This window comes from Coffea arabica, chromosome 11c (genome assembly GCF_036785885.1).
Source record: "Coffea arabica cultivar ET-39 chromosome 11c, Coffea Arabica ET-39 HiFi, whole genome shotgun sequence".
Classification (NCBI taxonomy): domain Eukaryota; kingdom Viridiplantae; phylum Streptophyta; class Magnoliopsida; order Gentianales; family Rubiaceae; genus Coffea; species Coffea arabica.
Window position 1 is genome coordinate 1,373,446 of NC_092330.1, and position 17,848 is coordinate 1,391,293.

Here is a 17,848-nt window from a genome sequence, read left to right on the forward strand (position 1 = left end):
TTTAAACACTCTAAAGCTTCTCTCGTTTTTTTAGTTTAAAAAGTACATTTATCTCTTCCCCGAAAGGACCAATTTCTCAATCGTAATGCAGGCCTCCAAGGCTAAAGGCAGTTTTCAAAATATCAGGGGGTTTAACAGCTATTTGACCGAATTTCAGGGGTCCTTTGAACATTACTATTACCTCTTACAAGTCCTGGAATTGCAAATTTGTCTCCCAGTCCTGACAACCCCACCCAACTCTTAAAAACCCGACCCACCCGACTTTCCTATTTTGGATATGGTTGATTGGAACATCACCGTTCCCAACGGCAGCAGGGGTCCCGAGCGTAGCAAGAAACGCCAATCACGAAAAAACCCAGAAGAGGAAGAAGAAGGGATTCTTTGATCGTCCTCGGTCATTGCCAGCGGCCACTATTTTTCACTTACTCATGTGGGTTTCTGTTTGTTCTTAATCTTTTGTAGTCATATTTGATGGGTTCATGTTTATTTATTTTTGTTTCTTTTGATCCTCTTGGAAGTTTTGTTTGAGAATTCTTGGTTTTTGATTTAGCCACTGAATGTGTTTCATGTCTGAATTTTCTGCTCAACTGCCTTCTGGATAGTGGGAATTCAATTCAATTCAATTATGGGCAATTAACTTAGGCTAGTTAGATTCATTTCTGTGATTATTATTTCTTGATCAGAAAGCTAGTTTCTTTGGTTTTGATGAACTGAATTTAGCTTGCTTTGTATGGAGTCTCAGCATCTATTGCTGAATGTTGTTGTACTCTTTTTCTTGCAGTTATTATCAAGTAACGAAATGCTTTAAACAGTGAGATTCCCTGGCTAGACATGGTGTTCGGATAGTGCAAAGAGTTGAGATTTTAACTTGAGTGAGTGATAAATAATGTACTTTTTTCAAGGGCCATCAGCCGCAGCTCGAAAGGTGACAATGTGTAGAATGTAATGGTAAATTTTTCTCTAGCGAGCTGCCCTTAAGACCTCCTTGGACTTTTTTGAGGCTGGTACTTAATTAGTTTTATAGGTGCAGACATTGATGCCTGTCAAACAAAATAGAGATCTTTATGAGAGTGATAATTGTTTCCTTTGCAGGTTAACTAGCTTAAGTGTACCGCTGGTGATATCTTAAAGGAGCATTTGAAGATAGGACTGAAGTTGAGTGATCAATTGGTACACAGAAAACATGTCGTTCTCATTCTTCAAGCCCTCGCGGCCTAAAACTCCACAAGAACTTGCCAAGGCCATAAGGGACAGTCTTATGGCTCTCGATACCAAAACTGTTGCTGAAGTTAAAGCACTTGAGAAGGTCCTATTTTTTTGTACCTTCTTTTCTCATTGTTGCTTTAAGTTAATTTTTTTTGAACCATGTGTTGATAGTTAAAGTTCAACATGGTCATTCTAGTGATGCACTCTTCTTTAGAAAATTAACTCAGTCATGCTATTTTTGGAGTTTGTGGATAATGCTAAAGAAATGATAATCTCATGCAGCTGTTGTTTGGACTGAGTTTTCAACTGTGAGTTGTCATGATGGAGAATTAAGTGCCATAAATAAAATAGACAAGGCTTCGGTTGTTTTCAACGTCTGGATTTGGTCAGTAGATAAAAGCTTAAACTTTTAAGGAGGCTATAATTTCTGCATTTGGAACACTCACTGTCTTTTTGAGAGTAGAATTCACTTGTTTTGTTGGTTCAAGTTGTTATTTTAAGTGTTTTTGTCTTTTACTTGAGCGTGGCTATAAATTGTGGGTAATTGTATAATATGACACGGTGAGAGATAAGGAATGTAATAAATGTAGTGGTACGAAGCGATGAAGGTTAGATTTAGTATAGATGAATTATTAGAGTCTTCTTTTTTACTGCTTACTCATACTTTTCTTTACATTTCTGTATGAGAAATTTTCTATGTCATCGTTTGGTTTCCTTAACTAAAAAAATGTTATTGGGTTGCTTGAGAAGGATTCCAGACCGAATATTTATTGCATATATGCAGTTAGAATTTACTCAGTCTGGACAATACATGTTGTGCAAAAATACTAGTGTTATTAATTATTTGAGAATTCTAGTAAAAATTCTTAAACTGAAGGGCTCAATCTCTCAAACGTGCTATGCATTCTGCATAGATGGCCAAAATTCCCAATTCTCTCGAGTTTCCTTCCCCTTGTATATCTTATAGGTTGCATCAATTTCTGATCTGCTGGTTTAAGGAGTATGCCTCGCTTTTACCTTCACTCAAATTGATATCTGCACTATTAATTGCTTTATCCAGAAGAAAAAGAGAAAAGTTATTCCATGAACTATTTATTCAGCAAGGTTCTGGAAGCAATTTTTAACTCCTTGAGGCAACATTTCTGTGTGTCAAAGGAGAAGGAGCTTTTTTTTTCCCCCTATTCATCTGGTAATTCTCCTTGGTGTTTTTTACTAGTTCAGGAGCACATCTTGGTTTACAAGGTTTTCCTGATTCTTAAACGAATTGCTGATGTAGTTGCACTTAATTACTGGGCTATAATTTTTCAACTAATGGACAGATTTTCATGTACTTCAGACACAATGTAGACGGATTGCTTGAATTTTTTTTATAATTAAAGTAAGGATATGAAAAGCTAGTTTCATGGAATATTGTCATTCATGTGTTAATTGTTCCTGTGTCGCACAATAGAGAAAACGTTGAGCCCTTGAGAAGCTGAAAACTTGAGTATGGTCCTTGCTTACTAGTGCTAATATGATTGCAATGAGATGTCACATGATGATAATTTGGAAAAGAAGATGATAACCTATTAAGTGCTTCTAGTGCAAATAAGGGAAATGGAGACACTGAATTTTGTAGCATTTAGTGAATTGTCGTACCCTTGATCTGCCAAATGGTCCTTGCCTTGTCTGATTTCATTTTGTATGATCCAATGTGGCTCTTTGTAACAACTTCTTTTAACTTGCTTTACGGAACTCCCCTAAAAATGTAAGTGAATCAAATAATTCTGGCAAAGTGATCTATCAAAATTCTTGTCTGCCTGCCTCTTGTGTATGAAGCACGTATAATGACTGCTTTAAAATGCTATATAGGCATTAAACTATACAATGTTGATGTATCTTATAGTGTTGTTTCTAACAGGCTATGGAAGAAGTTGAGAAGAATATTATGACAATGAGAGCTCTGGTTTCAGGAGATGGGGAAGTTGAGCCAAATGCTGATCAAATTTCACAAATGGCAATTGAAATTTGTAACGAGGATGTTATTTCTCTTTTCATCCATAAGTTACCCATACTGGGATGGGATGTAAGTTGTTCATACTCTATTCTTCAAAGAGACCTGCTTTAATATCTGTTTTAACTTATTTGCTTTACAAACTTTTCTCAACTTTGCTAGGCTAGAAAAAACTTGGTCCACTGTTGGTCGATATTGCTGAAACAAAAGGTTGATGACATATGTTGCTGTGTGCAATATATGGAGAACCACTTGGAGTTGTTAGACTTCCTTGTCGTGTGGTAAGTATTTACCCTTTCATGTTGTGTCCTATCTTCCTCACCCTTTTCCATGCTTTTTGAACAGTGAATTGTTTTATTGCACGATTTCCCTGATAGAAAGCTTATCTTTCCTGCCAACTTAAGGAAGGGACAAAATGGTAGATCTAGGTTATTAATGCCCCAGTTAATTCTTCAAAGACAATGTGGATTTGAGTGTAATATCTGCAATGGTATTAAAACACAGATCAATCTTGTAATGATTAGCTGGTTGAAACTCAGCAGAACAATTGAATGTCCACTCTCAAGTCTGAAAATGCATTTGGTATTTAGTTATTTATCATTTAATTGGTTATCTAACAAAATTAGACAAAAAAAGAAAAAGGAAAAGAAAGGAGTCATTCAGATAATTCTTTATTTACATCCTGCTACCAAGGTTCATAGCAACTAATGTCTCAAATGTGGTTCAGTTCTGTAAGAGTTTCCAAGTGCAATGAGTACATGGATTTTGAACTAATTAATGAATTTTTCTTTTATAAGTTGATAAACTTTAATAACAAGGTGTAGCGGATAAAGCCTTATCATCGACAATAGTCAATGAACACTAGGTCTTAAAGCCAATAAAAGTCATATACTATTGCATTTGTTAGAGTAGGATGGATGATCTAAACTACCAAAAACAAAATAAATATCAGTGCTTGCTATAACTTCAAAGAAAAATTTTCTATCACATCTCTAAATTGTATGTCTTTTTTAGCAGAAGCAGATCGTAGCCAGTCGGTCATAATTTTATAGAGTTCTATTGCTGTTTCCCTACTTTGTCTACGTCAACCAACTAATATGATCTGGACTTTATCCAGATAAACTGACAGGCACTTAAGAAGTTTAAGTACCATGAGCCAATCCTTGTTACCCCTGAATAATTAATCAACAAGCTTTTTATACATGAAATTATATATCTTTCTTTTGTTTTTCTCAACCTTTTAGCAGTGATAAATGTGTCCTTAACTAGCACAGAGAGCTAGCAAGGCTAACTTGGAGTGATTCATTGGAATCTTTCATTCTTTCTCTTCGTTATTATGACGCAGTGATAGGAAAATATCACTGCTAAGATATTGCATTCAACATTTATCTTCACTTTCCTAAGATTGTTGCTTGAAATGCTGTTTATTAGTTCGCTAAAAGCCTCCAATACCTAGTGTTGTAAGGGTCTTTTAAAGTCAAAAAGCTACATCCATCCTTTTAGCCAGATGTTTCAGCGCTTCATGCATTTAATCTATTAGTAGTTTAGGTTGAATGTTATTTTCTGACATGTTGCCTCTTGTTATCTTTGTGAGCAGCTACGACAACAAGGAAATTGCCTTGCATTGTGGGAGTTTGTTGAGGGAATGCATCAAAAGACCATCTCTTGCAAAGTAAGAAATTAAAGTTCTTGGACTGCCCTGATTTTCCAACAATAAATGACTGTGGTAGAATGTTAATAGATAAACAATTAGGAGACATGGCATAAAAGATAGCTTTCTGTCCCACACACATCTCTCTCTCCCCCTCTCCCGCTTCATCTCTCTCTCTCTCTCACTCTCTCTCTATCTCTCTCTCTATCTTTATATATGTGTGTGTGTGTGTTGTGTGTAAATAATAGAATTCCTGGAATCTAGAAAATGGAAATCTAAAGCCTTTTGTCCTTTGTTTTTTATTCCCAACCTATAATGGTCATATTGTCAGCATCTGCATTCATGGGAGAAAAAAGTCAATGGCTGTCACTGAATCTTGCAACACATATTTCATTGTTCAATTTCCTTCTTTTCTTGGGAAATTTTTTCCCATTGTATTCTGTTTCATGGCATATGTGATGTTCATACTAACAATTCTTCAGTAGAATCCTTTCAGGTACATATTGGGGTCTCCAAGCTTTGAGTTATTCTTCAAATTTGTAGAGTTGCCGAACTTTGATGTCTCTTCTGATGCATTTTCTACTTTTAAGGTTGGATATATGCATATATGATTTCTGGTTTAAGCAGTGTTTATTGTTAGTTTTTTGCATTTTTTGCTTATATTTGTAAAAGCTTTGTTCAGGATCTACTAACTAAACATGAATCATCTGTTGCTGAGTTCTTGTCTGCTCACTACAATGAGGTTAGTTCCTCCTTTCCAGCTTACTGATTGACAGAATAGTTCCTTTAATTGGAATAGATCAAATGTGAAACAAAAATCACTCTTCATTCATGCGTAATGGAAGTATTTATCTCAAAAGTAGAACTGCTTCTGTTATTCTTTTTCTTCTTTGCCTTTTGATTTACTAAACAATTTGTTTTTCCAGTTCTTTGAGCACTATGAAACACTTTTGACCTCTAAGAATTATGTGACAAGAAGGCAGTCTTTGAAGGTTGGTGCTCCGTTTATTTGATAATTTAATACTTGTAATACTCCTGGTTGTCACTTAGTCTAATGCAAATTGAATTTCAGCTTCTCTCAGAATTTTTGTTGGAGCCTCCAAATACCCATATTATGAAGCACTACATTACAGAAGTCCGCCACTTGAAAATCATGATGACATTACTGAAGGTTTTTGTTACTATTTCTCATTACCTCTAGGACGAACAGCTGCTCCATTTGCAAGATCAATATGTCATCTTAATAAGAAACAAGAATTGGATTTGTGGATATTTGAGAATGATATGAGTGTAAGGGAAGAATAATGATTTCTGCACAATGTGCTGCCTTCTAAAAATATCTAGATGTTCATTGACTCTATTATTACAAAAAGTTGCATAGTCTAAATTTCTTATTAAACTGTGTTTCAATGTATAGATATAGATGTATATATTCTCAGGTTTTATCTTAAAGAAAAGGTCTAAAATGCTGTCTAGGAATCTCCCAAAGTTGTCTTGGATGGTCCTTATCAAGCAGTTTCCATGTGACCCAAACTGCAGGCATCTAAAAATGGTTCTTGGTACCATAAAATAACTGTTTATTTTTATGCCATCTCAAGTGATGTGCTAAAAATCCCAAATATGTTACAAGGTTTGATGGAGGCGTGTTTCCTTTCCAGGTAGTTATAACTGCATGAATTTCAGGGCAGTTGCGAGGGACAAAAATTACTTCTCAGCAATAAAGTTGGGAAAAGCAGAATATTTTTTAATTGTTGTTGCATCAGTTGCTGACCACTTAATATCCACTTTCCCCAGGCTGGAAAACTGGTTTTGATTTGCATTTATGATCGATAACAATTTTTTTAATATTGTATGCAGGATTCAAGCAAAAACATCCAGATTTTGGCTTTTCACATTTTCAAGGTGCTCAAATTTTCCTTTCTTACTGACTGCTGGTTTTGATCCCCCTTGGAAATGGTAAATTAACAATAATAGCGCCTCCATTGAGAGGTGGAAGATTTGGTAAGAGAGTTTCTCTCTCAAATTTTATGAGGTCTCATTTCCCCAAAAACTTTTTGATAGAAGAGCCATAAGGATCTCAGTCTGAGCAAGACACTAAGGGAAAATACTCGAGTGAAAACAAACCACACTAGTATCCATGGCTTAGGATAAGCAAAGCTTCTGTGCCTAAAGGGGTTCTTTATGTATAAAATATTGATGTGCCATGGTATGTGTGTTTGATGTAGAACAAATTGTATAATACATGCATAATTAAGATGCTTATATGTACATATAATATTATTCGACTTGCATATTTTTGCTGTTATAACCCAGAAGAAAAAACTAGAAGGATGGTTGATAACAAGCTAGTTACAACTCTGCAGAACAAAAACCTCTTGTGCTTTATCAATTAGTAGTTGATGTTGTTATTTGAGTAGCTAAGTTTGTCTTGGCATTAAATCCCAATGCCACCTACTTTGATAATTTTATAAGCTGTGCCCCTTGCAGAAGAAGCTGAATTACATGATACGACATGATTATGGTTCATGCTCTTCATTTGTTTTTGTGTGTGTGTGTGTATGTGTTTTTTTTTTCTTTTTCCACGGGAGTTGCAAAGTTTTATCCTTTTCAAATCATATGTCCCAAGAAAGGAGCAACGTGCCAGGTGCATCAGGCTTGTCCTTGTATGAGTCTTATTTTACGTGAAGCATTTGGATTTTTGTCGTGTGCTTAGAGTAGCAGCAGAGAGATCATACTGCTACAGGGCAAACTGTAAAATATTTCCTGCTAATATGTGCACAGAAAGGATATGCTTTGCCCAGGGTGCATCCCATGGAAAAATATATGTAGGCTTAGTGCAGGAATCTGAAGTTTTTGGGTTGGGTGGTAAGGTGGGAGGGACTGTAGTACTGTTAAGATGAGGGAAACACAATTTCCAGATCTTTAGGTATTAAGATTTTGGCTAACCTTGAAAATTTTTAATTCTATTTGCTTATCATTTTATGGAAAACATGGATGGATGCATGATGTGAGATATTTAAGTTGTTGAGGATAACGTTTAGCTACAGTTGTTCTGTTGGTAATTGAATATAAATTCTAGTATACCAAGATTTGATACATATTCATTTGCTCAGACTTCAATTTACATGGCACCTCAATTCTGTCTTTGACTGCAGGTGTTCGTTGCTAACCCTAACAAGCCTAGAGAAATAAAAGTCATCTTGTCCAAAAATCATGAAAAATTGTTGGCATTGCTGCATGATCTCTCCGCTGGAAAAGGCAAATGCATGACTAATTTTTTCCCCCACAAGCCCACCCCCCTCCCAAAAAAGAAAAAACTGCCCATTTATCTTTCTGTCTTCTCTTTGTGAACATATATGTTGTTGCAGGTGGTGAAGATGAACAATTTGAAGAAGAAAAGGAGATGATTATCAAGGAAATAGAAAGATTATCTCGACTTCCAGACCTTGTATCTTAGGTATATTACACGTTTATGTGTTTTTCCCTTTTCTTTTTTTTTTTCTTTTTTTTTTTTTCTATGGTCTGCCTAAAGCAATGGCCTTTGATTTCTTCGAATGATGATTTGAGCTGCTGCTGGAGCCATGGACGTGTGCAGGAAAGACGACCTCTTCGGCAAAGAACTTAGAGATCTGCTTTTTAGATAAATTAATTGTGCTTAATTGATTGAAAGAACATGTATAAATGTTTATCCCTCTTCTTGTTTCCCCACCAATTAATTATAAATAACATTTTGTTTGTGTTAGATTTAAAATTGAAGCGATTAGTATATTTGAATACACAATTGGTCAACAAGTATATGATTAAACTTAACCATTACGGTTGGCCTGTGATTAGGGGAGACTTTTTAGGGTTTTTTCTGCTGTTGGATTCAGAGTTTGAATTCTATACTTAACAGTTGGGAGGTAGGAATGGGGTGGGAAAGGGCGGGAAGTTAAAAGAAAAAATGTGAAGATTTGACCTCGTGCTAAATTATTTTGCACAATTATTTTGCAATTTTGCAAAATTGCAAAATTTACCTCGTGGGAAGTTAAATTATTTTGGACAATTGAAAGAAGATCCAAAGGTTCTGGGTCATCAAAGTTAGTCTAGTATTCGCGATTTTGCGAGCTGAATCATAGGTCAATTGGCTTTGTTTGGATTTACTCCATTTCCGGTCAGATTAGGTACTCAACCCAGTCTCGCGGTAGGTGGGTACAGAAGTCGAATGGTTCAACTGTTGGGCCTGGTTAGGGTTTAATAATTGTGCCATCATGATTAATTTATATATAACTTATACAGTTTCGAGATCTATTAGAACCAGAGGGAGAAGAGGGTTGATGGCTATCTTTTTCTGCTTATTATGATATTGCTAGTGTAGATCGATAAGTTTAGATCTATCTAATGAGATTGTTTAACTTTGTGACTGCTGTCTAATGTATTTAAATTTATTATAATATTGATAGTATCGATCTATGAACTTAGATCTGTCATATGGACATGGAGCCGATAATTGCTAACCTCCGGTCTAGGCAGTAAGGTCATGGGATTTGGCAGTGTAAGGCCTGGTGCAACCCAATGAGTACAAACAATTTTACAATGATGCACAAAGATATATCAAATTTAAGCACAATAAAGAAAACTTAATTAAAGAGAAAAGATAAGAAATGCAAACCAAATATCAATCCAATAGCCTCTTCAATAGATGGCGATGCTAACCAAGATGTACAAGTGAAGGCTCACTCCTTCCTCACCCCAAACACTCTTTGGTTGAGCCAAGGAGTTTTACAACTATTCTAGTTAACCCTCAACAACCTACACTTGAAAGATCACTCACCCAATTAAGAACTATTTTATACAAATGAGGCAACCTTCACCAAAGTTTTACCACTTCAAGTGATAGGTTCACCTTCACCAAGGTTTTACTCCTCCTAGAGAGTAACCTTCACTTGAGCAACCTCACAATCCAACTTCCCCAACCCCTTATAAAACCAACAAAGAATCTTTCTACTCAAAAATCTTACTTGTAAGCTTGTATTTTGTGTTGGCAAAAGTCCCCTGTCTTCTTGTGCTTTGGGGTGTTTATAGAAGGTGAGAAATGGCTCCAAAAGGCACTCCAACGGTCAAATATTAAATGCTGTCAAAACTAGCCGTTGGCCTGTCGGACGTCCGAACCACCTGTCGGACGTCCGAACCCTGCGTCCAAACCACCTGTCGGACGTCCGAACCCTGCGTCCGAACGTCGTCAGAGAGTCATCAAATCTTTGCGAAATTTCTCGTACGTCCGATGCGATCGATGTGCGTCCGAGGCGTGCGTCTGATCCTTCCGGACGTCCGATGCTTCCTCACGAGCGTCCGACAGAGTTTCCTTCTTGATGTTCTTCATCCTTTCGGGCGTCCGATAGCTTCCTTTCGGACGTCCGACATGAGTGCCCTGTTTTTGCTTCTTTTTTTGTGCCATAAGAATCTGTTCTAACAGATTGCTCACATAAAAACATTAGCCAAAATCTACATTTTGGTTTGTTAATCATCAAAACCAAGGATTGATCGACCAAGGTCAACAGGCAGTAAGTCCTGTAGGGATGTTGAAGTTCTTGTGGTCCGAGATCCAGGACGGTGAAGTGTTCAGAGGATCAGATCTAGTTTCATAGACCTATATTGTTGATATTATAATTTTGTTGGAAATATAGTCGTCATGCATAGTTAATCTTTCTCAAAAGATTATCTATTCTTGTGACGTCCTCATTATCTTTGTTATAATTGATTTAGAAATATAGTTATTCTCCATAGATCCCAAAGGATTCTATGCCAAAAGAAAGAGGATTATAAGGTTATTTGTTTAATTATTTATTTGTCTAATTATTTATTTACTTGTCTTTGCTTTTGGCTTTTTTTTTAACAAAACAAATTTTAGCCTTCTCAAATCCTCCCTAAACACCAAACCAATAGATGACCTTCAAACCCGAATTGCTCGAATCGAGCAATCAATTCTCATTCAAAAGAAACTAGAAAACAAATCTCTTGAATTCTAGATCGACAAACAAAAACTTAGATCTGAATTCTTTGCAAATCACAATCAGTTTAAAAGAAAACATTTTTTTGGAAAATATCGGGGAGAAATCCGGAAAAATATACAAGAAGACTTCTATGATTTTTTGAGAAAAACAAAGCAACACATCCAATTCTTTGACTGGTACGAGTTCCAAAAAATTCAGGTGTCCACACCAAATCTCATAGATCCAGTCCAAACTAAGCCAAAACCCATAGATTTATCCATAGATCTATTTCAATCAAATCATATACTAGAATCCCCCTTATAAATCCTCAATTGAATCTTTAGATCCACCAAAAATCAACTCATGTATCCATAAGCCCATCAGATTCACCAAAACTTTTTAATTACAAAAACATATCAGAACCTTAGATCTAGCAAAATCAATCCATATATCCACATCAGGAACTATAAACCTATCAAATCCATAAGAATCGTTGAAAAACAAATTTATAGATCTACTAGATTCTCCTGTAGATTTATTAAACCTAGTAGAACTACCAAACCAAGAGTCTATCGAAACTTCAAAATTTCCGGTGTCCGGTCAACCAATAAACAACTCTGACAATACCACTAGTCTTGATGCAGGAAAAGACATAGGATATCCTGCAGTAAATGTCTTAACCAAGACTCAACCTATTACCAAACTTGTGGCTATTAGAGATCCACAAACAAAGATTATCTCTTCTAAACAAGAAACCCAATCAATTAAGACTATAATCCAAAATATTACTAATTCTTCACAATCATTTATCTCAACCTTGTACCATGAATCTAATCTCCCTTCCAGAAATGCAAGTAGCAATCTTATTTCTTTGAAAATTTCAAAAGAAATCTCTACAAACAATAATCAAGAAGAAATTCCCAAATTATCTATATATTCTTTCATAACATACAAACAGTTGCAGTTTGACAAATTAAAGGTACTTAGTATCGAGTACCCAAGCCTCAAGGTAGAATCTTATACAGAAGAAACATGGTTCTCCGGCAAATACAAGGGACAAATAGAAGAGACATGGATCTTCAACAAACCAGAGAGACAGTCTCAAATACAAGAAGTATTTTCTCAAACAAATCTGACTAGATCTCAAATCTATATTCCATGATCTATTATATGGAGCCAGGATACATTCTGGATGATCGGGGAAAAACAACACAGTCAATCTTTACACTCCCCGAAGAACAGGATTAATCATCCCTCCTCTCAAACAAAAAATGTGGGATGGCAAACGTCAAACATGGTGAAAAGGTGGCAGACAATTGAAGGAGAAATCTAGGCAGGAATTCCATCAACAAAATTGATCATTGATGAAGTTGAGATTAAAATTGACCAAGAAACACTCCATGCCAAGAATATTCTCAGAACCTATCCACAAACATCTGGAAAAGATCTCTTTAAAATCTTTACTTAGTTTATCTCTAAAATTTCTCTTACAAATATTTATTTTTCAAACTTACTTTTCAAGTCTTTAGACCAATCAGAAAACCAAAGAGCTAGGATTAAACAATCCTTTCTTATTCCATTACTCAAACAAGAATTTAAATTCAAAGAACCACCTTGATTAATACCATACAAAACTTCCAAGGGTCTTCTACCCTAAATAAACCATACTCAAACTCTTTCTTACAAGATTATACTCCCAATCGAGAAAACACCCAAAATCTATACCATTGTCAAACAATCTATTCTAATATTTTCAAGACAAAACCCAATATCCTTCGATATTTATGCAATACGGACAACATCCATGGATGGACCATAAACGAAGTATTCAAATACAATATTCTTACAATATCTCAACAGATGACGACCACAGCTATGCCTAATCAAATATTACATGGTTGCAATCAATTAGCTGCTCATATCTTATTCACGGGATTTATTGGACAATTCAAAAAATGGTGGGAAGAACTTGTCATCATAGAAGACAAAGACAAAGGCATTCTTCACAACATCCTCGATGAATTTGAGATACAAGACATGAACATCATCTTAGAGATAGTGGCAACATTGATACTTAATATTACAAAAACATCTATTAGAAACATCCTAGACATGCTGACAATTTTCATATCTGGTGATGATTCAGGAATGACCAAAGAAGATTTACTAGAGCTATTCCCAAACTCCAGAAGATATCAACACATATTCTTAACCAAAATATATACAAGGCCAGATAGAAACAAGGTTCACAGGAGAGACTCCCTCAAAGGCCACCTCAGATCTCTACAAAAAGAATCCAAATACAAAAAGATTGAGCTTGGGGAAGAGACAACTTGTGAACAGATTACTAGACAAGTCCAAAAAGCAGGTTGGCTTCCCAGACAACATGCAGGAGAACAGGCCCAAGAAAGAAACCTTGGACCCCTTTGCAAACAATTTGGGCTATCTAGCTACTATACAAAGTCCAATAAACAGCCCAAACCTACAAAATATCTTGAAAACCCTTTCTCTCCTCCTAAACAACCATCTTTATCCATTTTCAAAACCCATAAACCTAAACATATAACCCAACATTACAAATCCAACCAAAAAAAAAAAATACCTTAGGACTAGTAGACCAGATTAGAGCCCAAATATCAAATCTTCTGATTGAATCAGATACTGATGAATCTGAACAAGAAGATGATTATGATGATGATATTCCAACATCTTCTTCCCAAAACAGCAGTGATGAAGATGAAAAAGAAGGTCCTACAATCAATGTGTTAACCAAGGACCAAAACCTTCTCCTCAACATCATTGAAGATATTCCTGAAACAGAAAAAAGGCAACCCTACCAGAACAAACTCAAAGAGTCTCTAAACCAAGTTTCGAATCCTTTAACCAAAAGCCTTCTCTTTGATATTCCAAAAAAAGACAGCTTCAAAATCCGCGAACCAAATCCTTGTAAACCAATACTCCATGATTTCTTAGAAATCTCTGACAAATTCCCTACTCAACCAATGGCCTTCCAAAATTGTCAAAAAGAAACCAACCTTGCAAACCTTAATGACGAATCCCAATCACTTTAGGAGTATTCTGTCCCAATACAATTACTAATTACTAACAATTATGTAATCGAAACTAAAGCCCTTTTTGATACAGGGATAGATCAAAATTATATTTCTAAAAATCTTATTCCAATCCAATTTCTAGAAAACCTTAGAGAAACCAACAATCCCAAACTTGATATCAGATTCAAATTTTCAAATATCCAAAATCAATTCTTAGATACCTTCTTTTTCACCAATTATCTGACCAACAATATCATACTAGGAACATCCTTTCTCAATCAATTGGTCCCTTTCCAAATTATTTATAAAAGGATAATATCTCAACTTCTTAATCCTAAATCCTTTAAACTAACTAATTCTTTTTGCAGAAACATGGCAGACGAAGGAAACTCATCGTCATACAATCCAGGAAAGAAACAAACAAACAACTATCTCTTTGATCGATAATCTAGTTGGGTACAAACCTCCCTCGGAGAAATATCCAACAATCAAACTAATGGAGGCCAAACATCATCAAATTGGATTCCTGATGAATCAACTTCAAATTGAATTCCTGACGAATCAACCTCAAATTGGATCCTGATGAATCAACTTGGATACCTGATGAAGTAACTTCAAACCAATTCTAAACAATTGATGAAAACTTGACAATAAACTGGATTCAGGAAACTGAAGATGATGAAAATCCATTCTTAATTCCTAAAAATCCTAATACTCAATCCTTCCAGATCAAACTCACAGACGATGCTTTTTCACACCTCTGGATGAAATATCACTATATTGAAAATGAACACAAAGAATCCAGAATCAGAAACTTTGATAGCATATACTTTAACCGAGATACTGAATAAAGAATTCCATGCTACAACACACACAGATACAACCATATCGGGTAACAAGCTCAAACTATTCTGTACAAACCCTAAAAGAACAATACTTCATGCAAAGAAGTAATATTTAAAGAATGGCCATCAACAAGTATCTGCTTGAGAAACAGGGAGTCAATACACAACATTACAAGAAATGGATCAAAGAAGCATTAGAAGAGTTATCAGCAACTGTTTGCTAATACACAAACGGATGCTTCTAAGGACATTCAAGCTGGTTCAACTGGAACAAGAATAAAACAAATCCAGAGAAAGTCAGAAAAAATTATTCTCACTGTAGCAGTTCGGTAAGTTACTATATAAACACGGTAACAAAAAGACAAATTGTGCACTGTAGCAAACAGTAAAAAACACTGTAGCGGGTACTGTAGTAACATGAAAAAATTGCTATAAATACCTCTCAATCCCAACACAAACACACACACACACACACACACACCATTTCTTCAAAGCTACTTCTCTCTCTAACTTGAAAAATTCTCTCCTCCTCTCTAGAATACAAACTAGTTTTTAGTTCAAACAAGGAAGCAAGCCTTGATCAAGAATCAAACAAGTTTCTCAAACTTTGTAAGTGTTCTTACAAACCTATATTCAATCTTATTCTGTTGAATGGTCGGCTAAACTGCCTCATATTCATTTACTTATTCTTATTTTATTCTGTTTATATTAACAATTCATGGTTGGTTCTACCGCCTAATCTAACCCGTGGCAGTCCGATTGCGACCCATTTCCTAACTCTTATGCTATTTACTTTTTATTTTATTTATTTTTCTGGTTTAAGGAGCTAACCCCTCATCCTGTCTGGTATCAGAGTTATATACATATAACCTTTTGAATAGCACAGAACAATGAAAAATAAGTCCAATGACAGCTCACTTTGATGTTTAGATAACTTTTGCAATCAGCGCAACTATATAAGAGAGTCAGGCATATAATTTAAATGCATTTACGAAGGATAAAGGAACTGGTGTGGACTTTAGAGGTGTGGTTCATTTTTCTTTATAGTGTTTAACTTTAAAAGTAGCTCTATATAATTCAACTTCGAAAAGTATACTGTATTTGAATTAGCCAAACCTGTTGATGGATCAGCACATCTAACTTGTATGTAGTAAGGTCTAATTTTTCCTTAATGCGATAAAGTGCACAGCTGAGTTTAGAAGTACATGTAAGTAACTTTGAATAAGATCAGTTAGTCAACATCAATATTATAATATGGTACAAAACTCAAAATCTGTAACAATTCAAGTAACTTTCACCTAGTGTAATAAAGTACATGCTGACAATAGTGAAATTCACTAGCATTTATAGATAGAGCAAAAGTATCTATCAGTAAAAGAGCAATTTAAATTACCCTAGCACCTAGTGTGGTAAGATTGAAACAAACCCAAAATAAAAAAAAACAGAGGAAAAAAGAAAGGCAATTTAGTATTGGTATTTCATATGTAACGTATGTAGTCAATAATAATAGAAGGAAAATTTTAATTGGATTTGTCTAACGAGTGTTCATTGGGCACTCATTAAAATGCACTTCAAGCATTAAATTCTTGAAAAAATAAAGTTAATTAAGGAAAGTGTATAAATGCAACAAAAAAATTATTATTAGTATGTGCGTTCACATGGTAGCTTAGTTACAATTTAGGTGCGCACCTGGTCAGAAAACCCTTTAATCATTAGTTCTAGAAAGAATTGGGAAACAAAGTGCAACAGACCTTTCTATTTATTTTTCATGCTTGCGTACTATAGCATACTTGTGTATAGGGATGGCAATGGGGGCGGGTGACTGCAGGCACCCGTCCCGCGGGGGGCTAATTGGGAGGGGGTTGGGGAAAAAATAAATATATAAAATATATATGTATATAATTATATATATAATATATAATTTAATTAGTTACAAACTTATGATAATGATATTATTAGTTATATGTATTATATGATGTCTATTAGTATATATATTATAATTGATATTATTAATTATACTAATAATTATATATGTGTACTAATACAAATTATTAATTGGTTATACTAAATTTACTAATACATTTATACTAAATTCCTAATTACACTTAATACAATAACATTTTTTTTCTTAAAAAAAGCACAAGCATAATAATGAATTAGTGATTGTATTTGTGCAAAAAGTGAAAATTTGACTACTTTAGTTATATTTATTTCATCATGTTGGATTGTATTCAAATAATTTTTGTTTGATTGTTTTTATAAGTTTCAATTGTAAAATTACAATGAATAATAATTTGATGATGTGTTGATATTTTAGTACTTGATTATTTGTTAAAATTTAACCATAATAAAATTATATAACAAATTTTTATTAACCTCGCGGGGGTACCCGTGGGGGAAGCGGGGCGGGGGATGGGGAAGGGGTCTCCCGCTCCAACTCCGCCCTGTTGCCATCCCTAGTTGTGTACTATAAAAAAGAATGAGTTGAATTGGATAAATATCCACACTTCTTTCTATTTATTTTTCTATTATAGAAAAGGATATCCCCTTCCTGACATAGTTGGAAGTTCTTATTCTTATAACTTAATAAATTATAAATTGATGGCTTTTGGAAAGAGGGACAACACCCTTTTATTTAATATTCTTTGAGACATTATCAATTACGTAAAATTTTGAATAAATAGGAAAGCCGGCTATCGGAATCGAACCTATGACCATCGCATTTAATGTGATGCTCTAACCTTTGATTCCGAGAAGTTTAATATAACTAAATCTAAGTCGTATCAAAAAGTATACACTTAGTAGGTACCACTATAATGAATGATAAGATCGTTATATCGATAGACATGTGTATCTTTCACCATAGATTTGATTCAAACCTTACTAAAATAAAAAATGTCGTAAGTACTTGGACCTGTGTATTTTGAGAAGAGAAAGATGTACCATTTAATTTGATGTGGCAAATCCTATTGATTAAATGCAGCTACATAATTGTGAGAGTTGGATTTTCAGCTATAACCATAGTTATTAAACTTGACTCGGAAAGGAACCCAGCTAAGGAGGTGGATCAACGGATCATTAGTTTAATCAGTGGGTGAATGGTTGAACCAGTGGATTACTAAATATAT

General features: G+C 34.9%; 1 protein-coding gene across 6 annotated transcripts; it reads left to right on the forward strand.

Annotated features, from left to right (window-relative positions):
• Positions 1-266: 266 nt before the first annotated feature.
• Positions 267-8,592, forward strand: LOC113717328 (uncharacterized). Of its 6 annotated transcripts, none has more exons than XM_072070803.1 (13): positions 267-430; positions 782-948; positions 1,093-1,306; positions 3,107-3,271; positions 3,362-3,480; positions 4,797-4,871; positions 5,347-5,440; positions 5,533-5,592; positions 5,777-5,842; positions 5,923-6,021; positions 6,708-6,752; positions 8,006-8,108; positions 8,219-8,592. In XM_072070803.1, exons 3-13 carry the CDS (start codon positions 1,184-1,186, stop codon positions 8,305-8,307), a joined length of 1,038 nt encoding a protein of 345 aa, XP_071926904.1. In that variant the 5' UTR covers positions 267-430; positions 782-948; positions 1,093-1,183; the 3' UTR covers positions 8,308-8,592. The 6 variants fall into 6 exon arrangements, with proteins under 6 accessions (XP_071926904.1, XP_071926905.1, XP_071926907.1 ...); XM_072070804.1 differs by having other exon boundaries at positions 782-925; XM_072070806.1 differs by lacking the exon at positions 5,923-6,021 and having other exon boundaries at positions 782-925; positions 8,219-8,307; positions 8,383-8,592.
• The last annotated feature ends 9,256 nt before the right edge of the window (positions 8,593-17,848 follow it).